The following is a 22,943-nucleotide window of genomic DNA, read 5'->3' as shown; positions in this document are numbered from 1 at the left end:
ATGGCATGACCGTCTGTTTAGGTGTCTGCATTTCGTTAGTCATATGAACTTCATACAATGTTGCAGTTTTGAATTCATTGGTGTTACCATTCTCAGGCAGTCACTGAGTAGATGTTACTGTAATGTTTCCAAGCCCCCAAGACAAACATCAGATTTATAAAGCTACTAGGAAAAAAAAGGCAATAATAATGAAAACTTTAAAAATTAAAAAAGGTGGGGGTGGGTATTCAACTTACTTCAGAACCAACCAGTGAAAAGTCCGGAATAGAAGCTTGTTGTAAATTGGGGGCCAACCCATAGCAGTACTGACTACTCTGTTCTTGGGGTGCACTTATTTTGGCTTCCATGGCCCAGATGCGTTGTTTTCCCCTTGTCCCCTGGGCCGCCTCAGCCTTTGCCTTCTCGTGTATTCCATCTCGAATCCATCCACTTGTCGGTTTCCGCTGCCGTTATTCAAATACAGAGCAGTGCCACCTTCAATGACCACCACCGTGATGTTTTAACGACTTTCATGCCTCTCCTGGGTTTCTCCGTAAGGGGCAGTGGCAGTGCTCTCAGCCTCAGCTCGGGAGCCCACGGTTCAAATCCCAGCCATCACCAGTCCCTAAGTGGAGGCTTGTGTGTTGGTGTCATGCTAAATAGAAGGCAGTGTGGGGTCCAGACTAAGACAGACTAGGAAGGAAGCGCTGGTGATCTGAAAACCAGTCCTTGGAAACCCTATGGCTCCCACTGGTCTAATCCTGGGTCAACCAGGGCAATAGACCAGGACCAGCAGCGCTTTGCTCCACGGGCTGGGTTGCTGGAAGCTGAGTGTTTCAACATTCCGGCTTAACCTAAAACATGGAAGCCACGGGCATCTCTGAACTGCAGTGGTAGGCCTCATCGTCACTACACGTTTCCACCCCCTGCCTAAAGCCCTTCAACTGCTTCTCGGGTTAAAATCCAGCACTGCACGGTTCAAGCCCAACCTCCTCAACATGCCTTTGTAAGGCCCTCTCAGCCCTCACTGTTTGACGAGGGAGCTTCAGAGTTCGTGGGAAACTTCCATTACTGCTTAATTCTGCTTTTTCTTGAGCCCTTTGGAGCCCTTTTGTGTGTTCTAACCACACTGAACTTTCTCAGTTCTTCAAAGACACATGGCCTTCTTTTATATCTGCTCTCTTAAAACCTCTTGTTCCCTCTGGCTGGACCCTTTCCTTCAGGAAGTCTTCCTTGAGAAATGTCAAAGGGAGGGAAATGCACGGGGGCAGTGTTGAAACAGGCTAGGATCACATTTTTTATGACTTTACAGCAATTTACAGTTTGCCAAGTGTTTTCCCACACAGTTTTCATCCATACTACTGTTCTGCCAAGTGTACAACTTGAAGCTGTGGTGTGAAGAGTCTACTCACTTGACCTAGGGCACCATAAATCATGGTTTTTACAAGGGAATATTCTAATGCCCTGTGGCATAGGGGGTAGGCAGTGGGCTGCTAACTGCAAAGGCAGCAGTTCAAAACCACCCGCTGCTCTGAGGGAGAACGATGGAGCTATCTGCCTCCTCCCATAAACAATAAACAATTACAATCTCAGAAACCCATGGGGCAGTTCCACCCTGTTCTACAGGGTTGCTCTGAGTCAGCATCGACTTGATGGCAGTGAGTTTTGTTTTGTTTTGATTCTAGCCAAACTTCAGTGATTTCCCCACCCACCCACACACACACTACACTCTGCTCCTATTATTATTCCATGGAGAAAGGGATGAGAACAAGGGCCACTGGCCTGGTTAACAAGAGTACACAGTCACCAGATGATGTTCCTTAGAACCTTCTAGAACCAATCCGGCCCCGCTCTATCATCAGCATTTCAATTGGCCTTGGCTGACTGAACTTGTAAAGTTTTTCTACAGACAAAACCTGCACAGAAGGCAACTGCTTCAGACTCAAAATTAAGCCAGCCCTGAGTCACTTGGGCGGAACGTCACAATGGCCAGGTCCACCACCAGAGGGTTTTATTTCATTGCATTGGCCTGGGGCCCAGGCATCCACGTTGTTCAGGTGCCCTCCAGGTGCTTCTGCTGCTGGGCAGCCAGAGCCGACAATCCCTGCTGGGTAGGCAGTGTGGACTAGGAGAGCAACGATTCCTTTTAATTAAAAAAAATTTTTTTCACCTCACTGTCATTTTTTAATTCGTCTTTTGGAAGCAGTAATTTATTTACCAGGAAGGATGATCCCATCATACTTCTGCTGGAACCAGCGCATGGCCTCCTCTTTGCCGATTCTGTGTTTGGCCCCGATGCAGCCTGTTCTGTGCTTCTTGTCAGCAATGCTGAAGCCTGGCCTCCCCAGCACCACGTAGAAGTCCAGGCCGTAGATACCGATGCTGGGGTCATATTTGATCCCCAGGTCAATGTGTTCCTGGATCCCAAACCCAAAGTTTCCAGTATCGGAGAAGTTATTTTTCCATAACTTGTACACCCGCACCTTCAGGCCTTTCTCCAAGATTTCCTCTGCCTCGGCCCCACGGACTGTGCAGTGGACGGCAACTTTTTCATTTCTCCTAATGCCAAAGGATCTGACGGTGTATCTGGCTTTGGAGAAGACGGGGGTCTGGCCCGTGAGCTGCTCCAGCACCTTGGAGGCCCGCGTCAGCCTGTCGCCACTCTCCCCCATGCAGATGTTGAGGCAGAGCTTGCGGATGCGCAGCTCCCGCATCGGGTTCTCCTTTTCACCTTGATCCTGCGCCATGATGGAGACCCAACGATTCCTTTTAACTTGGCCTCAGGAGCACCTGCTCTGGAGGCCAGAGAACAAACAGCCAGTCACAAAAGTTTGCTACTCTCTTTCGGAACACTCCAGACTGACCTGTGTACAACAGAGTGGGGGAAACCCTTGCTTGGACCTGCCCCATCCTCAGAATTGTTGCTATGTCTATGTCCATTGTTTTTTCTGTCTGCCCACACATTATTTCCCTTGTTTTGGCCAACCTCTGCCAGGTGAAAGGTTGCGTGCCCCGTCTTTCTTGATGGCATGTCCAAAATAAGCGAACAAAGTCATGCCATCTTTGCTTCTAAGAGCATTCTGGCTGTACTTCTTCCAGGACAGATAGATACGTTCTTTTGACATCCGGGGTCTGTTATTGTTGTTAGGCGCCAGCTGGTCGGTTTAGACGCATAGCGACCCTCTAGTGAAACACTGAAATTGCCAAGGAATTCATTTTACTTGGATCCATAATCACTGCCCAGGGAAGCAGCAGTCAAGAAATCAAAGGGCATATTTCACTGGACAAGATCTCTTTAAAGTGCTAATAAGCAACGAATGTCACTTGGAAGACTAAGGTACGACCGCCTCAGCCATGGTCTTTTTCACATTAGAAAGCAAGACAATGGATAAGACCGAAGAACTGATGCACTTGAATGCTGGTGTTGGTGAAAAAGTTTGGCTCTACCACGGACTCCCACAAGCCCGTTGGGAAGACATCAGTCGGAATGCTCCTAAGCAGTGAGGATGAAGAGGTTCTCTTTCTTTGGATCTCCCAGCAGGAGCGACCAATCCCGAACCCCTACTGCTAGAAGGGGGCGAGGCGGGGTGGGGCGCGCGCCAACTTCCTCAAGAGGAGCAACAATGGGATCACACAGCAGCCTTGCGTTCTGTTGTACGCACGGTCGCTATTAGTGAGCCTCCTCGGGGATCCAGACTCAACGCCGGTCTCCACAGCGACTTCTAACCCCACAGGCCCGCCTAGTTCGGGAGGGGGCGTGGAACTCTTGAGTGCAGACTCCACCTCCGCGGGTGAGAGGGGCGGGGCAGCCTCGTTCCCGACTCAGGGAGAGGCGGGGCAGCCTTGGCCCCGCCTCCAAGTGGGAAGGGCACGAAGGGCGAGGCAGCGTCTGGGCTCGGCATAAAAGGGGAGGAGCCGCCTTCTTTCCGACCCCGGGAGGCGGTGAGCGCATCAGACCGGATCTCTTCACTGTGCGACGCCGCGTTGCCTGACGTCACTTCCGTGCGCCGCTCTTCACGTCAGTTTTGGGCGCGTACAGTGGTGGCGCGTCTTTTTGGAGTGGGTCCCTCTCCGTGGGCTTTTGCTAGCTATGGAGAGTGACTTTTACCTGCGTTACTACGTGGGTCACAAAGGCAAGTTCGGCCACGAGTTCCTGGAGTTTGAGTTCCGACCCGACGGTAAGAGTGGGGACCAGGCCTGGGGGCGGGCGAGAGGGGAGGTTGGGATTCCGGAAAGTCCTGGGATCGAGACCGGCCTAGGCAGCGCGGGAACGAAGGGAGCGCCCCTCTGGTCCTTTCTGTCTATGTGCACGGGTTCTGCTTGGTGTCGACTTTTTCGTTTTGTCCCAGAATGCTTCTGGCGTTGAAAAGAGCGTTCTTGGGCAGGAGTGAAGCCAGGGCTCCTCGGAGACGGTTACAGCTGTCGGTTAAAAGAAGGACTCGGGTATTAGAACCGTGGGGCTTCACTGATGGATAGCGCGTGGGGAGCGGCGGGAGTGTGGTGACGGGCAGAAAGGCACGAAGATGAATGGGACCGGCCCTGGCTGGGCAGACGGGCAGGTCACCTGGGCAACTTTTCATACACGGGAACGGCTAGAATGGCCATTTGTGCGGGAAATGTTGTTTAGTGTACCCGTACCCGCAAAGACAACCTGCCAAGCCGTACCCAATAACACAGAGAACCTTGAGTAAAAATTCGTGGGAGGGGGGAGTCACCTTGGCATTCTAGTTTTCCATGAACTTTTGGAAGCCCACCATCGATAGTGCTCGCAGAGAAGCGTTCAAAACCAAAGTGGCTTGTTGCTGAGTGTAGTCTGCGGTGAGGGGGCTTGAGAAGGGCTCGTGCAAAACGACCGCTTGCTTTTTTTTGGGGGGGGGGAAGGGAAAGCCCTTTTGGCGCCACTTTTTACAAAATCTAAGTTTGAATCAATTCGACGGCAGTGAGTTTTAATGTCAATCTTTCCTCCAAGCGTGGTGAGGTCAGGCGAACTCTCAAATAGGGCGGATCTGTATGAAGTGCGGGGGGGGGGGGGAGAGCGGCGGGGAGGAGGAGGAAGAATCCAAAGGGCCGCCTAAGAAGCCTGGGGTTCAGGGGAGTTTCCTGAATGAAGTGCCGCGGGGCAGGGAAGACAGGTCTTTAGGCACGAGTACAGGTTGGCTAGTCAGAACTCATTAGGGATATTAAACAGGCTGAAAACCCAACAAATTTATGGGGCGTTTCTTGCAAAAACCGAGCATGAGGGAGCTTCAGAGTTTATGAATTAAAGTGATACCTCTGTTACAACGGCCCCAAGCTCGAGCAGAAGTCCGTCACTGCTGTTCCTTACAAAAATCTTCTCAGTGTTCAGAACTTCGCTTATAACCCAACCGAAAATCCGACTGGGAATAAAGTGAGTCGCCCACCATGGTGTCGCCCACTCAGATCACTTACAGAGCTTGTGTTAGTGCTTTAAAACTGTCGTCATTGTGGGTTTTGTGTAAAATGTTACAACCCTGGCTCCAAAGCAAGTTAGTGATACCAGCAGGAAAGCGAAGAGGAAAACTGAAATCATTGCAAAATTTGAATCAGGTCGATGTTTGCCTGATTTGGTGGCTGAGTACAATATGGCTAAGTTGATGTTAACATTTTTGAGGGAAAAATGTGATTAAAGTGGCTAATGTATGGAAAGGTGGGAATTCGTTAACTGCCATAGGAACCCCGATCATCAATGTGGTTGAAAAGTTACCGTGAAGGTGGCTAAATTAGAAATAACTCGATGGTGATAGCTATGAGAAGGCTAAAAGCCTCCATTGCATATGTATAAGTGTAATTCTAGGGCCTCAGAACCAATTATTTGATTTTCCATTATTTCATATGGCAAAAATAAGTTCAGTTCTCAAACCTTTCAGTGTTTGAACACGGATTTGGGACAAATTGAGTTCGACAACCGAGGTATCACTGTAAAAGATAATGGGATTTCCCCCAAAACTTTCTAAAGCTCCTCTTAATCTGATTAACTGCAGCTTTGTGTGACCAATATATCACAGGAGTGGGGGTGGGGTAGGAGTTGAGTACAATTTTGCAGTATGTCAGGCTAAGTGTGAATTGTTCAGGAAGGCAGTCCACTGCCATTGAGTCCATTTGAACACATAGTGACCCAATGGGACAGACCAAGACTGCCCCTGTGGGTTTCTGAAGCTGTAAATTTTTACAGAAGCAGAAAGCTGCCTCCAGCAGAGCTGTCAGAGGAATCAGAACTGCCGACCTTGAGGTTAGCAGCCCAACTTGTAACCCCCTTTGGCAATATCAAAGCATTGGAGGAGTCCAGTGCGAGCTCTCACTAGATGACTTGACTGGACGGAGTAAAAAGACAGGCTAGGCAGAGAAATACAGCTGCTGTTGAAGTCAATTAAAGTAGCTCAGTGAGTCTACAAGGTACGAATCACGTCTTCTCTGTCACATAGCCAACCTAGCTTGCTGGGTGGCCCAGACGCAGGGGCTCCCGAAGGGCCTTGTGTGCTTATGGGCGATGAGCGCAGTGCTGAAAAACGCTTCCCTCACAGGACTAGATCAGAGGGTGGTGTGGCCCTGTGGATAAATACACATAGCCAGCACTGCAGTGTCTAAAGTGCTTTCACAAAACTCACCTGCGCTTCAGGAGGCCTCATGTACAGAGAGTTATCCTGGCTGTCCCTAGTGTCAGATGAGGACATGGGTGATTTGCCCAAGCTTACAAAATTGCCCGCCTGGTTTCTGTTGGCACACATAAGCTGCCTTTTGCACTGAAATGTAGTAGTTTGGCACCAGCTGTACTTTTGGCGGTATAATGGTGTGATGCTATTTGGTGGACCGTGAAGAAGTGAGAACGCCAGCATGGTTGCAACCCCACGGTTAAATAAGAACTAGCACATCTGTTTGACAATTGAAGAGGAAGAATGCATTTTAAGAACAGCTGATGGTGTTGGTAGCAGTGATGTTTTAATTGCACGTTCACGTGTTTTAATTGCACGTTCAATCTGTTCTTTGCCCTTCACAGGTAAATTGAGATACGCCAACAACAGTAATTACAAAAACGATGTCATGATCAGAAAAGAGGTATGCACCTTCTGGGAGGCCCGCGCTCACTGCAGGTGTGAGGGTGCTTCTGTCTGGAGATGGGAGTGACTCCTTCCTGTGCAGTTTTCTGTCACTGTTCTGAGTCACTCCTGGTAATTATATGAGATTCAGCAGATCATGGTTTGAACCCTGTATCTGCAAATCACTAGCCATGTGATCTTGGGCCAGTTCCCTGGTTGAACTAGCTGCCACTTTTCTTCATTCACCAAAGCAGGGATGATAAAAACCTGCCCTTCTCGCTACTTTGTAAGTGCTCTTGTAGAATAAAAAAGTTATATTTAAAGTGCTTGGTATATTTCCTTGAGAAAAGAGCAGGAGCAAGCATTTAACAGTCATTGAGTGCATGTTAGACATCAGGCCTCGCAATAGATAAGTTTATACACACAAACAAAGCTCACTGCCATTGAGTAGATTCCAGTGCATAGCAACCCCTATAGGACAGGGTAGAACTGTCCCCCTGAGTTTCCAAGACTGGAACTGTTTATGGGAGTAGGAAGCCCTATCTTTCTCTGACTGAGTGGCTGGTGGTTTTGAACTCCTGACCTTGCAGGTTGCAGACCAACAGGAACCAGTATGCCATGAGGACTCCGGATTTACAAATACAAGGGTGCTCCAAAAAGTTTGTGGGAAATGAAACTAAAACCTAATGGAAATTTTTCCATGAACATTTTGGAGCCCCGCTCTCTGATTATCTTGGACATTGTTTGTAGGCCCGCGTGCTGCGTGGCATTATCGCCCCTTGTTGGCCAACTGCTGTCAAGTTGGCTCCAGCTCGTGGTGACTACGTGCAACAGGACCAAATGCCACCAGGCCTACACTACCGCACGATGCTTGGGCCTTGGCTATTGTGCCCTCCATCCCCCCAAGGTCTCCATCACCGAACATGATGCCCTTCTCGAGCAGTTGATCTCCCCTGGTGACATGGTTAAAGCATACGTGTTGGAAAATGTTCTGTTGTCATCGGTAGGTTTTTCTTGGCTAATTTTTAGAAATAAATCACCACTCCTTTCTTCCTAGTCTCTCAACATGGAAGCTCTACTGAAACATATTTACCGTAGGTGACCCGCCTCCAGGTGGTAACATAAGAGTCACCGCAGTATGACAGACTGACAGGTGGTGGCTATCTTTACCATTAAGAAAATGAAGACTGATGCTGAGGGGCTTGTTCAAAGTCACCCCTACTGACAAGAGTGACTCTCAGTGAACTCAAACTGTGCTTGTCGTTCTCATGTCTTCTGTCTGTCCTGATTTCACTACACAGCTTATCAGAGTTACTCTTTCAAACCACTTAGTCGCATTGCTGGCGTCCTTACACTCAATGTATGTTTATATAACTTTATTAGTCGTCACATTGCTTACTCACACATCAGCATCCTTAAAAACATCTTTGACGTAGGTTAGTATGCAAGGCCTCAGCTTTACAGAGTATAAATAAAGCATGATGTAATGAGTACCTAGAGCTTGCATTTTGAATTCAGGTGTGAATTGAGTCATCTCTGAGTCAGCAAACTTATGGATACTACTTATATTCTGCTTCTTAACTTGCGTTTAGGCTTATGTGCATAAAAGTGTGATGGAAGAACTAAAGAGAATAATTGACGACAGTGAAATTACCAAGGAGGACGATGCTTTGTGGCCTCCTCCTGACCGAGTTGGCCGGCAGGTGAGTGGTTCAGGAAGTCCCCTCTAGGGGTGCAAATCGAAGGTGAACTTGCAGCTCTGCATATGACATTGAAGCTACCATCTCAGACTTGAAGCACTGACAAACATGACTGGTGTCATGGCAGGCCGAGTGACAGAACATAATGCCAACTGCTAGAAAGGAGTTGAGAACGGGGTTGTGCACCTAATGGGAGTGAAACTGGTGCAACCTCTTTAGGGAGCAATTTGATAGTGTTTGTCAGAATAAAAATACCTGTACCTCACTCTGAGGAATATTTGTAGAGACATTTTCACATGTAAAAGGGGATACACATTGTCACATCGTTTATAGTTAACAAAAATGGGTACTGAAGTCAGCTTCCATAGGAAATGTTAGTCTTGAAAACATAAGTATATAACATATTGCCACTGCTTTAAAAATATGAGTTTAAAAAAATTATACTCCAGTTACCACTGGGAAGGGAGGAAGAACAGAACAGGAGGTAAACCTCACCTTGGAATCTGTAATGCTTTATTGCCTGGTGTAAGCAAGACAAAAGATTCACATTTAAAATCTGGACTCCTTTTTTCTATTCAAATTTTTCATAATTGAGAAAGAAGTGGGAAAGGGGGGTAGACAAGTAGAAAGGACTTGAATGTAAGTTTAAAGGCAGAGATTTTTATTTGGTTTTAGTGATCTTTCCCAAGCACAGAACGATCCCAGTGTTACACAATGTTGTTGTCAGGTGCCATAGAATCAGCTTTGACCCATAGTGACCCTGTACACAACTGACAAAACACTGCACCGTCCTCACAGTTGTTTCTATGCCTGAACCCATTGCTATAGCTTCTGTGTCACTCCATGTAACCGAGGGCCTTCTCTTTTTTTGCCCCCCCTCTATTTTTCCAAACATGATGTTCTTCTCCGGGGACTGGTCTCTCCTGACAGTATGTCCAAAGTGTGTAAGATGAAGTCTTCCCATCCTTGCCTCTAAGGAGCACTCTGGCTTTACTTCTTCCAAGACAGACCTGTTTGTCCTTTTAGCAGTCTGTGGTATTTTCAATATTCTTCTCCAGCACCACACTTCAAATGCATCTATTCTTTCTTAGTCTTCCTTATTCATTGTCCAGCTTCCACGTGCATATGATGCAATGGAGAATACCATGTCTTGGATCAGGCGCACCTTAAGTCCTCAAAGTAATATCCTAACTCTTCAATATTCTAAAGCACACAGGAGAGGGCAATTGGTCCCCTTAGATGGCTTTGGGGAGCGTTCATGGCTCCTGACTAAATAAAAATTGAGTTGTAGGTCGTACACCTACTAAGTGGCAATGCTAGGATCAAACCCAAGGCCCAGAGGGTTTTCCTGTTCCCTGTAACCCATATATGTAGATCCTGTGGTAACTTGAAAAGACAGTCCTGTCCACACCATATGTGTGGCCCTGCGCGTCTCCTGTGTGCTAGACGAAAACTGATTCCATATAACTTCATTATTTTAATATTTCTAGGAGCTTGAAATCGTCATTGGAGATGAACACATTTCATTCACCACCTCAAAAATTGGTTCCCTTATAGATGTTAATCAGTCAAAGTAAGTATGCATGATCCTTAAATCCAGCTGTATCTCTCCTGGGGCAAATGGATGGGAACCCCTGAACCAAACTGGGAGCGTTAGGAAGACATGCTGGTGCAGGGCAGAGGTGGACAATTTTTGTCCTCCTCCCTAGAAGGACTCCAGAATATCTCCAGAGCTGAGCGCATCTCAGTGATGTAAATGCAGAGTAACAAAGGACAACAACGGCCAGGAAGGGCAAGACGCCCGGCCGGCAGGCCAGTGCTCAACAGAAATGCCAGTCTCCTGGCCTGAGCGGCTTTCGGATGTTGCTCGTCAGACTCTGCGTCTTCAAAGTCCTCTTGACTTTGGTGAACCTCAATTGTTTAGTCTAAATTCTTCAATTCATGTTATGTCAATGGGAACAAGTTACACGGTTGAGGCATGACTCTACTACAAAAGGATCTTAGAATGTATGCCCGCCTCTGGCTTTTCTTATTTTAATCTCACTTAATACAAGCATTTCCACATTTTAAAAAATGTTTAAAAGGCCTCATTTTATTCCATATTAACTTCCTTTTGAACATTGCTTTCAAGGTTTCAATGCTAATGCCTTTGTGTGAGCATCTTGGTCCATTACTAACCCTGGTTGTTAGGTGATATTTTCTGAAGCCTTGCACTAATTTTCTGAACATTCTTCTTGTGTTTTAGGGACCCAGAAGGCTTACGGGTGTTTTATTACCTTGTCCAGGACCTGAAGTGTTTGGTCTTCAGTCTTATTGGATTACATTTCAAGATTAAGCCAATCTAGATAGACGATTGGTGTGGAACTTGGTGGGGGTGGGGGGTTGGGGGTAGTGTTTTTTTTAAATTCCCATGATCAGGAAATTTTTGTGTATATCTGGGCAGTATTTTTATAAAGTTATAAGTGATTGTGTAATAAATATGTGATAAAATTCCATTTTTACTATTTTATAAAGACTTGAACAATTGTTATTTGAAGGCCCACATGAACTCGTTTCACTTTTTCACACACCATCACCCTAAGTGAAGTATTGCCCCAAATTTAACTACCAGTTTACAGGCAATAGGAGACTAGAGAAACACGGCTTTTGGTTTAAACCACCCGAGAACACAATGAGTGAGACCTAGAGGACACTGTAGGACAGTTTCGTCAGCAGACAAGCTGCAATGGAGGCAGAAGTGGAGCCTATAGCTAAAGAAAGACGTTAAAGAATACAAAGTTTGGACATTTGGATCACAACCTGAACTGTAACGTGGACAGCAGTAAGGAAAGTGTAAACACTGGATGTTTGTTCCTGAGTTAAGTTTTTAGATGTGAAGTGCTATGGTAGTTTAGTCTTTTTGAAATACGTAGCTATTTTATGAAGGGAAATTTCTGGCTCAGTGTATAACCACATGATAAAATGCAGGCATTTTCGTTATCTAGTGCTGCTATAACAAATGCTTTACCTTGAAAAGCATTTAAAAACTTAAAAAGTATGCCTTTTAACAAACAAAGCCATGCTTTCACAGTCTGGGTGACTAGAAGTCCGACTTCATGGTGCCAGCTCCAGGGCAAGCTGCTTCTCGGCTGGCTCTGTTTAGGAGGAAGCTCCTTGTCTTTTAGCACCTGTCGCCTGGTGTTCCGTGGAGATCTCCATTTGTCTTGGCATCCATCTTTCCCTGGTCCAGAGGCTCCCAGCACAGTCTAAAGACACACTGCTTCCAGCTCTTCTTTCTCAGTGGTGGTAGGTCCCTCTCTGCTAGGTTCTTTTTGTCTCTCATAAGGTAAATGATTATACTGTAGGCCCAATGTACCCCAGGGAGATCCCTTAACATCTCAGCTACACAGGGATCAGACATTCCATCCTTAAAACTTCTACAGGTGATGTGCCCATTGCATGGGATCACATATTGGGAGATCATTACATTGAGTTGTGTGTTACTACCAGACCATTAATAATCATGACCTGGCAAATTGACAAGTATTTGGGGGAATTACAAACAGACCAGATTGGTCCAGATGGTATTGAGAATTGGCTCATCAGGGAGATCTGTAGGTTGGGTTTTTTTTCCCCTTCTTGCCAGATTCATTGTCAGTGCACATTGCTGGCTGAACAGACTGAACCTGAAAGGAACTGGTAGCCTCTTGAATAGTAGTCTGTTTACACCTGTCAAAATGTCCCAATTCTGCTCCGTATGCCAGCTTTTCCCACTCCACTGTCTCCTTCAAAGATATGGCAAGTTTATTGGTGGTGGTGCGATCTCAGCTCTTGACTCCCAAGCCAGCGAACTTCCAATGGTTAAAAAAAAAAAAAATCAAACCATTGCCATCAAGTTGATTGTGACTCATAACCTATGTAGGGTTTCTGAGACTACATCTTTACAGGAACAGACAGTCTCATCTCTCACAAGGAGGGGCTGAAGGGTTTGAACCTCTAACGGGTTAGCAGTCAGTCCCTTACCGAACAGTGCCCTAGAGCTCCACATTTAAGGAAAACCCCCAAAACAAGTAACTAGTCCAATAGGAGCTGTTCTCTGTCGTGTCAAGGGCAAACAACCCAGGGTTCAGTAAACATCAGCAGAAAGATGGGCAAGGTGGAGAAGGGCCCGGTCATGAGTACCACAAGGAAGAGAGAGCAAGCCTGGGAGGAGAAAGAAGATCCGCCACAGAAGGAGGCCCCCATCCCCAAACCTACACTGCTTGGGCCGAGGAAACAGGTGACGTGAGGCTGGGTCAGCAGATAGGTGGCCGGCCGCGGTTTGCGTGGGAGGAGCTGTCCGATTGGCTAGCACCTCGGCCGAGGCTCGTGCAGCGTAGGATCGGCGTTCAAGACGTCTCCAGGCGGGCCTCAGCAGGTCTGAAAGCCGGCCGGTCGCAGGCTCAGGTCCCCTGAGCGGAAAAGCTGCCAGCAAACGTAGCGGAAGTGTGCGGGACCCAGGCGCCGCGCGGCCCGCCCCCGCCCCGCCCCGCCCCGCCCGACTTTCACGACGGGCCGGAAAGCGGCGCCGGCCGAACCGGGCCACGATGGGGGTGAGAAGTGGCGCGGGTCCCGAGGCAGGGGGGGCGAGGGCGAGCCCCTGGGGAGCAGGGCCGGAGAGGGGTGCCCGGGAAGGAGCCCGAGAGCCGGGGTTGCTCGGCGCGGGCGGCCCGCGGGGCGCGTCTGACGCCCTCCCTCTCTTAGAAAGTCGCGCTGCAGCTCAGAGCCGTGCTGGAGAACGTCACCGGCCTGCGGCCTGTGGGCGAGGACTTCCGGTGGTACCTGAAGGTGCGGCCGCCGGGCGGGCCGGGGCGGGCCGGGGGAGAGGGGGCGTGTCCGGGTTTGGGGCGGGGCCTGGGCGGCCGACCGACCGACTGACTGACTGACCGACCCGGGAAAGCTTTGCGTCCTAGTGCCACCCGCTGCCGTGGCTTTGATTTTGGCTGCTGCGGCCTTTAGTGGTGGAGTGGTTATGCGTTGAGTTCAGCAGTTCGAAACCAACAGCCCCTCCGCGAGAGAAAGACGAGGCTTTCTCCTCTCGATGGTTACAGTCTGGGAAACCCACAGGGGCAGTTCCACCCTGCCCGATAGGATCCCGATGAGTTCGACTGGTTTGGTTTGGAGTTTTTGAGCGGGCCAAAGGAGCAGATCGGTTGGCAAAAGAAGGGCTTTCTACTTCTCTAAACGGTTACATTGTAGTCTCGGAAACTCGCTGGGTGGTAATCGCCACAAGTCAGCATGCCTCTGGCGGTGAGAGTGGGATCGGAGCAGATAAGCTCATCTTTCCCCCAAGAGGGGTGCTGGGTGTGGTCACCAACCTTGCCCAGCCAGCCAGCGCTGACCCCCACACATTTATTTGTAGGATTACTGGTTGACATCAGTCTTGAACTGGCCAAACAAGTGCGTTTTCCCCGCCAAAATAATTTCTCCTCCTGCCTAGTATTTGTTTATCTGTGATAGATCATTGAGTAAGCCTTAACTGACAGTGTCTTAACACTTCTCATTTAAATCATTCCCTGGGGTAGGCTTCGGGAACCCTGCGGCCTGTGGCTTCTGTGTCCGGGCTGCTACGAGGGGCAGTAGTAGGTTTAGTCTTCCAGGTGCCCTGGGAGAGACGTACAGCTTTCTGCTCCAGGAAAGACCGTCAGACTTGGAAACCCACGGGGGTGATTCTGTTTTGTTGTACTGGGTCTCTGTGTATCAGAATTGATCCCACAGCAGTCAGTTGGGATTTTTGTTGTTTTATTTTGTTTTAAGTAGACACCCAACAAAAATGTTAATTGAAAAGAAACCTTGTGAATACTTAAAAGTATTTTCACCTTTTATTTCTTGATTCAAAAACTCAAACTCGCTGCAGTTAAATGATTCCAACTCATAGTTAGCCTGTAAGACAGGCAAGAATAATCTCTCTGGGTGTCTGAGATGACCTCGTACTGGAATAGAAAGCTTCCTTTTCTGTATTTCTTGACTAGGATTTATTTATTGTGAAATCGTTTGTTTAATTTTATGTATGGATTAACCCCTTACTCTTCCTTCTTCCCACACTGGTAATCGGGCTACCCTAGTGGCATGCTCTACGAGGTCCGCTCTTGCCAAAGAGCTTAAGGCTCTTCACTCCCTCCGAACATCTCCTAGTCTACACCCCAGCATCCTTCAGAACCCACCAAACGCCGACTTTCAGGAAACCTCCTCTGACCACCACCTTTACTTCCAAATACTTTGAAGGGCAAGTTCCAACATTTACCTGGGGAATCTGTGTCCTTTGGTCTCAAGAAAAACAGTCTAGCGTAGGGGACGGAGAAATACGCTCAAGACTGAGTGGTCAGTACTTGAGCCTGTGGGAGCAGAGGGTACGTTCCTAGTGCGGCAGGGTAGGTGAGGGCCTCTCAAGGCCATCTCTGTACCTCCTGAAGCTGGAATCTCCCCATCACTCGAGGGTGGGCACACCAGCATGAAAAGCCCAGAAGGTAGACCAGGTCTTTGTTGGGACTGGTGGTAAGGAGGAGCTTCCATGGCTGACAGGAGAGGGGATACGAAGCCTGCCCACCTCCCAGTGGCCTGAGCCACTGGTTGACTAATGACTCTTTTCTCTCTCAAGATGAAATGTGGAAATTGTGGTGAGGTCTCAGAGAAGTGGCAATACATCCGACTCATGGTAATGGCACCCCACCCACCCCATCACACACACCTCGAGCCCCAGTCTCTGGGCCCTGCATTTCTCTCTCGGGGCAGTGGGAACACCAGGCATCCTGTGGGACATGAGGCACAATTCAAACTATAAGGGAAGCCCTTCCTCAGTCTCTAGATTGAGAATCCTCCCCGGGATTCTTGTCGTAGCAGGGCACTCACCTCTGGGTCTCTTGTCTTTTCACACAAATGCTGAGTGGTGGGCTCGAGTGTCCAGGTCCTTTCAGCTGACTAACTGGTATGTGACCAGAGGTTCTGTTTGTGCCTCAACAGGACAGCGTGGCACTTAAAGGAGGCCGTGGCAGTGCTTCCATGGTCCAGAAGTGCAAGCTGTGTGCCCGGGAAAACTCTATTGGTACGTTGGGGGAAGCACGGCTCTACCTGGCTGGCTGGCCCCTGTGTCCTGGGGCCAGATCCAGAGCAGACTTCTGTTACTTGAGGGTGGGCCCAGAGTGGAGGTGCTGTAGGCTCGGGGCAGGAGTGCGGGGGGTGCACTCTACCCCAGAACTGCATCTGGGCACCTCGGGGGAGCCAGGGCCAAACTGAACTTTGTCTCATTGTGTTTTCAGAGATTTTGAGGAGCACCATCAAGTCTTACAACGTAAGTGTGACAGGCATGATGGTAAATCTGAGCTGGGGGAAGCTCGGCTCAGAGTTCTGTCTGCATCAGAGGGACCTGCCATAGGTTATCCATCCGTCCACTCATTCATTCACTCACTCACTCACTCAGTCAACCTTGCATGTGTTCTCCATACACTGATGGACTGTCTGGTAGGAGTAAGAGTCTGTGAGTATGGTCGTAGTGTCTTGTAAGCACTGGGCTGTGGGGTGTCAGGGACCCTCCGCCCCAGCCAGCTGTCTACAGCTTAAGGGACTAATAAGTCATCTCTGAAACGCTGGGTGTGACAAGCCTTTGAGTGGCTTGGACTCTTACCACCTTGACATTGTCCATGTTAGGTAGTTCTGTTTGGTGGACTTAGCATGTGTATTTTCTCACCATGTTGGAGGCACTGGCTCTTGTTTCCATCTTCATGTCCTAGGCAATTGGGCAATCACGTGACCTATGTATGGAAAGAGAGTTTCAAATTTTTGTGAAAAATCCCATTTTCATTTTCCATTACATTTTTTTGTATAAATCATTTGGGGAGGGGGGGGCTCTTAACAGCTCTTAGCACAGTCCATACATACATCCATTGTGTCAAGCACATCTGTTCATTCTTTGCCCTCATCATTTTCAAAGCTTTTGCCCTCCACTTAAGCCCTTGGTATCAGGTCCTCTTTTTTTCTTCCCTCCCTCCCCCTCGGCATCTTTTCTGTAGCATTTACTGAACGTACCATTGAGGACTACTGGCTGCTTTACATGTACGTGGTCTCATGTGCTTACACTAGCCTGTAGAGTTTCCTCAGCTCCATCCCATAGTTAGAGAGCCTTGGGATCACCGTTCACACTCCACATTCATGTCCATAGAAGGGGAGGGGCTGTCAGCGCCACGCAGCAGGAAGGGCGGGTGCCATGGGGTGGTGGTCCTCAGCACGCTCTCCTTGCAGGCTGAGGACAGCGAGAAATTCAAGACGATCGTGGAGTTTGAGTGCCGGGGTCTCGAACCAGTGGATTTCCAGCCGCAGGTGTGTGTGTGCATCCTGGGGACCCTGTGTCTCTGGGGAGGGCATGTGGGAAGTGACAGCAGCACTTGGCTTCCTACTGAGACCGTGGCCTGGGGATTCTCCGGAAGAATAAGGGTAACTTGTTTACTAGATGCTCCTCACTGAGACGCCCTGAAGCTGTCCACCCTCCTTTCAGGCGAGGAAAGGAACTGAGCGATTTTGTTACTTGCCCAGGGTCACATAGCTAGTCTGCACTGGATCCATGCCTGGAACCCAGCACAGCAGCATGCTCACCGCCCAGTACGTCATCCCTTACTGCATTCTGACAACAAGAAGAAGCTGGCCCCTGGCTGGCTCTCGTACCCGCTGGCCCAGGGCTCTAATCCGCAGAGCCTCCGTTCCCTGTGCTGACTGCTGCCTTTCTGTCACCCGCAGGCTGGGTTTGCTGCCGAGGGAGTGGAGTCAGGGACAAGCTTCAGTGACATTAACCTGCAGGAGAAGGTACAGGTCTTGGGGACCCCCCAGGGTGGCAGGAGTGTCCTTTTGGTGCGTGAGGCTCATCACTGGAAAGCTGGGTCGTAGAGCATGCTGAGGGCACACACTGCTCTGGCCGTGGAGGAAGGGCAGGAATGGGAACATGCCCAGCGCAGAACACTGTGCTGAGCTGTGTGGGAAACTGAAGCTCAGAGGGGTTCAGTGATTTTCCCAAAGTCCATATGCCGGAGGAGCTGGGATTTAGCCCTGAGCTGTCTAGCTCAGTGTCAGGGTGACATGGTCGAGACTATGACCGCCAGGGCCTCTCAGGGGCCTTTCTCGGCCAATTCTGCACCCTACACACTGACCAAGCCTACCGTTTCCTCTCCCAGGACTGGACAGACTATGATGAGAAGGCTAAGGAGTCGGTGGGCATCTACGAGGTCACACACCAGTTTGTGAAGTGCTGAGCCCTCTCTCTGCACCTTCACCAGAGGAACTCAAGTGGACAGAGTGCCCCAGGCAGCCAGCCATTGAGACTAGTCCCCTCACAGCTGTCCCAAGTATGCAGGCGTGTCTAAGGGCTTGGCCGCATGGCCTTGTGGGACAGAGCTGTCAGCCCAGCAGCCTGGGCCCAGGATCCAGGATCCAATATGTAGTGTCACTTCAGAACCCGGTCTTGGCATGAACTGGCTCTGCAGCATTCCAGCCGAACTGTCACCTGGTCTCTGCTCACCTGCTGAGATGGACACCTCGCCCCGCATCCAGAGCCAGGCTGAAAGTCCTCCTGATGCACAGCCAGGCCCTGTGCTCCCCTTTGCTCCTGCTGGGCCTGCCTTAGCCTCCTGTGGCCACACTTTACATTTAATTTGTCAGTGGTTTTATTGTCAGCTTATCGGTAAATGGTGCTGGGGCAGTTGTTTAATGCTGTGGAATAAAAGATGGTGTTCCTTCTTGACTCTGCATAGAGAAACCAGATCCCGAGGTGCTGTCTGGAGGGCTCTGCCGGGACTTACTGTACTGGTGTGGAGTCAAGGGCTCACCGGGGGTCCCCTCCCGTCCCAGTGCCTCAAGTTCCCCCTGGGAAAGGTGCGTGCAGCTTTGACGATAGGTTAACAAGCTCTATCGTGGCAGCTGCCCTGCCCCTCATCGCCAGACACAACATGTAGACAGAGGAATCAGCCTCTGGCTCCAGGACTGCAGTCTGTCCAAGGGACAGAGACAAACTGCAAGGGGACGGGAAGGAGGGTGAGACTGGATGCGTGCTCCTGTCTTCATTCCTGGGGTGTTGTCTGAAGGTCCTCGGCATGCTCCTTCCCCACATTCTCCCCTGCGAGCTGCTTAAAAAGTGCCTCCATTTCCCAGCGGCCGTTTTCTCAGCCAACCGCACTTCTGCACCTGCTTCCTGTGAGCCACCGTGAGGAGGCAGCTGGGAAAGTGATGCTGGATGCGACTTTACCTGCAGGCCCAAACCCAGCTCGTAGCGACCCCTGTGCGCTTCTGAGACCTTTTACTGTTTATGGGAGTAGAAAGCCGTCTTTGTCCCGCGGAGCTGCTACTGGTGTCAAACGTGGGTCTCAGCCCAACTCGTAACATGGCAGCACAGTTGCAGGCTTTGTCAGGCTGTCCCCAAGCCTCAGCAAATCTCTCCTGGGTGAGCCTCCAGCCAGGCAGCTTCCTAGCGGGCCTCCTAGTGCCCGCAGCTCCTTTGGAGGGCCCCCTGCACCGAGCTCAGGAGGGAGATGATCAGACCCAAGCTCAGTGCTGGAATGAGCTCTCAGGAAAGCTCAAACCACACTTGCAATGCTGACTCGGTGACTCTGAGTTTCCAAGACTTTACAGGAGAGGGAAGCCCTGTCTGTCTCCCGTGGAGCAGCTGATGGTTTTCAAACTGCTGACCTTTCGGATCGCAACCCAACATGTAACTTCTGTCACCAGCACTCCCTCAAGTCAACCACCAAGGGCTCCCAACGGCGGTGCACTAGGACACGGATGCTTTTGGAAAAGGTGCGCCTGCTGACTCCATCCCTCCTGAGTCAAACCTCTGGTGGTAAAGCCTGAGGTGTCTTCATCTTTCAAAGTACTTCAGCTGCATGGGATCGCCCAGCCCAGCAGGATCACCAAGCCGGACTGCACAGTGCGGGGTAGGATGCTGCGTGAGGATCTGTGAACAAAAGCTATGCTCCTCACAGTATGTGAACACAGTGCACGCAGTATGCAAGAACACTTTGTTCTAATAATCTGTGATGCTCACCTTTCCGACACAATCGCTGAAGACAAAATGAGTGCATAAGCAAATGTGAAGAAAGTTGATGGTGCCTGGCTATCAAAAGATAATACCTGGGTCTTAAAGGCTTGAAGATAAACAAGCAGCCATCTAGCTGAGACGCAACAAAGCCCACATGGAAGATGCACACCAGCCTTTGTGATCACGAGGTGTTGATAGGATCAGGTATCAGGCATCAAAGACCCGGAACAAAAAATCATAGCAATGTGAATGAGGGAGAGTGCAGAGTGGAGACCCAAAGTCCATTTTTTGACAATTGGACATCCCCTTACAGAAGAGTCTCGGGGAAGAGATGAGCCAGTCATGGTACAGTCTAACACTAATGAAACATAGAACTTTACTCTAGTTCTTTAATGCTTCCTCTCATCCCTCACTATCATGACCCAAGTTCTACCTTACAAATCTGGCTAGACCAGAGCATGTACATGGGTACAGATAAGAGGTGGAAATACAGAATCCAGGACAGATAAACCCCTCAGGACCAATATTGGGAGTAGCCATACCAGGAGGAGAAGGTTGGGGAAATAAGGAGGAACCGATCACATGGTCTACATATAACCCCCTCCCAGGGTGATAGACAAAAGAAAAGTGGGTGAAGAGAATCATCAGTGTAAGACATGGAAAAAATTATGAATTATAAAAGGTTCGTGGGGAAGGGATGGGAAAAAACATGAAATGCTGATATCAAGGTTTCAAGTAGAAAATGTATGGATTGTGATAAGAGTTGTATGAGCTTCCAATGAAATGATTTTTTTAAAGGCATACCTGTAGACTCAAACATAATTTCAGAAAAGCAGTTATTAAATGACAACACAAAAAGAAACGAGTATGTAATGCCAGCGAAGGATGGTTGGATAATTTTAGAAAAGACTAAACTTTAAAATTGCCAAGATGACAGAGAAATTGTTTCTGCTGACCAAGAGGCAGCAAATGAGTTTGCAGACGTCTTTAAGAAAAATCCCCAAGGAGAAAGAATATCTGCTGGACCCAGTTTTTAATGCAGATGAAAGCGCCCTCTACCTTGGGATGTGACAAAGGACACGTGTTAGAGTCGCAGGCCCCAGGAGTTAAGGCAGGAAGGAATACGCTAACGGTAGCATTTGGTGTCGGGGCAGTGGTTTGTGATCGTGGCTGCCCTCATTGTCAAAGGCACTCACCCCACACCTTGCAGGGAAAGGGCAGACACGGGCTGCTCTGGCTGCTTCGGGATGTGAACCGTCTGCCACAAGCGCCGAAACTAAAGCAAACGGGGAACGAGGATCGGCACCACGTAGAAGAAAGGTGTTTAGGGAAATGAAACAATGAGAAAGGCATGGGTTTCTATGTATTTCTGTAAAGCTTGACCCAGTGCATCCACTTCCCCTGCCACCCCTGAGACGGCAGCACCGGCCCCACCGCCGCCACCGCCTCCTTCACATGCTCAGTCTTGGTGACAGACAATGTGAACGTACGGTATTAATCCCATCGCATCAGTTACTGACTGTATCTGCTCCTGTGCTTCATAATCTGGAGACTGACAAGCAACAAACAACACAAAACAAAGAAGAGTATAAAAATTAAAGAGTAAGAAAGAAAAGAAAGACCACCAACAATATTTTAAATGCCAGATATGAACTTTCTGTCGTGGAATGAAAGAGAAATATTTAAGCCTAGAGAAAATTCAGGTTGGGTCAAGAGGGAAGCCAACTGACCAAGTGTCATATTCTACCATGCTGTGGTCCACCGTAATCAAGTTTACAATGGTCTCTGTCTGACAGCAAAGCTGTTGGAGGCCCTCGCCTGTGGCCAGAGGGGACCTGCCAGAGCCTTAATCTGACCAGACGCTCTGCAGAGGGTTGGGGCTCCTCTCTCCATGGCCTTCTACAAATTAGGTGTTCCAGTTTAAGCTCTGATACGTTCCCCTTTGACGTATTTGGATTTTGTTATTGTCACCTTTGCATGGCACAAGCTGGGGCGCGTCCTCCAGGTGGACGGAGTTGTCAGGCCACGCATCTTCGTGGAGGAGCAGCTGGTGGACTTGCCCTGCTCCCTAGTCCATGCTTGCCACCACAGCAGTGGGCAGCTAACCAGCTCCCTCCGCAGGGAAGGGCCTGTGAGGAGCCCCCTCTTGTGCATCTTCAAACAACACGGGGCGACCCTGTGTGTGGCACAGCATCTGTGCTGCACGGGTTGTCAGAAGCAGAGCACCAGGGTGTTCCGAGGGGACCCAAGGCTCCACAGAGCACTTTGCCACCAGCACCACCTAGAGCCTCCAGAACCCAGGGCTGGCCATCTAGGAAGACGGGGGTGTTGGGAGCCACACAAAAGCGCCCTTACCGGAGGAGACAAATCTCATGGGCTGGTGACAAGCCAGTTACAGACGTTCCTCAACGATACTGCAGTTAGGTGACAGGCCCCTGCAGTAAAGCAAGCATCACGGTAAAGCCTGGACTTTCTGGTTCCCGGGATGCAAGTTATATGTACACGATTGTAGTCTACATGGCACAGTGAAGACCTTTGAAATACTGCCAGAGTGACCACAGTGTGATGCAGAGACAAGAAGGGGCACGTACTTTTGAGGAAATGGTGCTGACAGACTTGTTCAGTGGCGTTGGCTGCTGAAAATGATTTGATTTGAAAATCTGAAGCCTCTGGGAAGCACAGCTGGAGCCAAGTGCACTACAGCTCGCTATGCTTGCACCTCGGGTCCCAGCCGCTGAGGGGGACTGACGGACGTTCCTGTGAGGAAGGTCTGTGGCCTGGGTTAACTGGGGCACGTTTCACCCTAATAGTGTGAATGGTGGATTTTAAATGATCTCAGGCCACAACTGAAGAAATCGTAGCGGGGCAAGGACAAGCCACTGTCCTTCCGACTGGGCAGCCTCTGGCTGTGGTTGACGGGCCTGTGTTCTGGTCTGCACTTGAAGATTACCAGCAGCACTGGCTAGGCCTGGAGACCGCTCCCTGTGTGGGAGAGCCGTGAGAACAGGAAGGCTGATCCAGGAAGAGGGGAGGTGGGCTAAAGCAATCCACCTTTTCCAAGCTAAAGGGCATGTTGAAAAGATTAAAGGCTATGAGACTCCACAGGGGGAACTGCACCCAAAGGCCAGGTTCCAGGGGACCAATTTCTGCTCCATAGAAGGCTGACTGCTGGCGCCC

General features: G+C 49.5%; 3 protein-coding genes across 3 annotated transcripts; 2 read left to right on the top strand and 1 right to left on the bottom strand.

The window, feature by feature from the left end:
• Positions 1 to 2,155: 2,155 nt before the first annotated feature.
• Positions 2,156 to 2,754, bottom strand: LOC142435611 (large ribosomal subunit protein uL5-like). Its single transcript, XM_075539840.1, has one exon. It carries the CDS (start codon positions 2,724 to 2,726, stop codon positions 2,190 to 2,192), a length of 537 nt encoding a protein of 178 aa, XP_075395955.1. The 5' UTR covers positions 2,727 to 2,754; the 3' UTR covers positions 2,156 to 2,189.
• Positions 2,755 to 3,972: 1,218 nt separating this feature from the next.
• On the top strand, positions 3,973 to 11,229 carry MAGOH (mago homolog, exon junction complex subunit). Its single transcript, XM_075556332.1, has 5 exons — positions 3,973 to 4,157; positions 6,995 to 7,053; positions 8,627 to 8,737; positions 10,225 to 10,307; positions 10,980 to 11,229. The coding sequence occupies exons 1-5, from the start codon at positions 4,070 to 4,072 to the stop codon at positions 11,077 to 11,079; spliced, it is 441 nt and encodes a 146-aa protein (XP_075412447.1). The 5' UTR covers positions 3,973 to 4,069; the 3' UTR covers positions 11,080 to 11,229.
• Positions 11,230 to 13,168: 1,939 nt separating this feature from the next.
• On the top strand, positions 13,169 to 18,476 carry CZIB (CXXC motif containing zinc binding protein). The gene is made up of 8 exons (XM_075556320.1): positions 13,169 to 13,305; positions 13,457 to 13,540; positions 15,351 to 15,407; positions 15,713 to 15,794; positions 16,009 to 16,040; positions 16,988 to 17,065; positions 17,480 to 17,545; positions 17,911 to 18,476. Exons 1-8 carry the CDS (start codon positions 13,300 to 13,302, stop codon positions 17,986 to 17,988), a joined length of 483 nt encoding a protein of 160 aa, XP_075412435.1. The 5' UTR covers positions 13,169 to 13,299; the 3' UTR covers positions 17,989 to 18,476.
• The last annotated feature ends 4,467 nt before the right edge of the window (positions 18,477 to 22,943 follow it).

This window comes from Tenrec ecaudatus, chromosome 1, assembly GCF_050624435.1.
Source record: "Tenrec ecaudatus isolate mTenEca1 chromosome 1, mTenEca1.hap1, whole genome shotgun sequence".
Taxonomy (NCBI): Eukaryota; Metazoa; Chordata; class Mammalia; order Afrosoricida; family Tenrecidae; genus Tenrec; species Tenrec ecaudatus.
The sequence above is the reverse complement of the archived record's forward strand: the minus strand, read 5'-3'. Positions and strand labels throughout refer to the sequence as shown.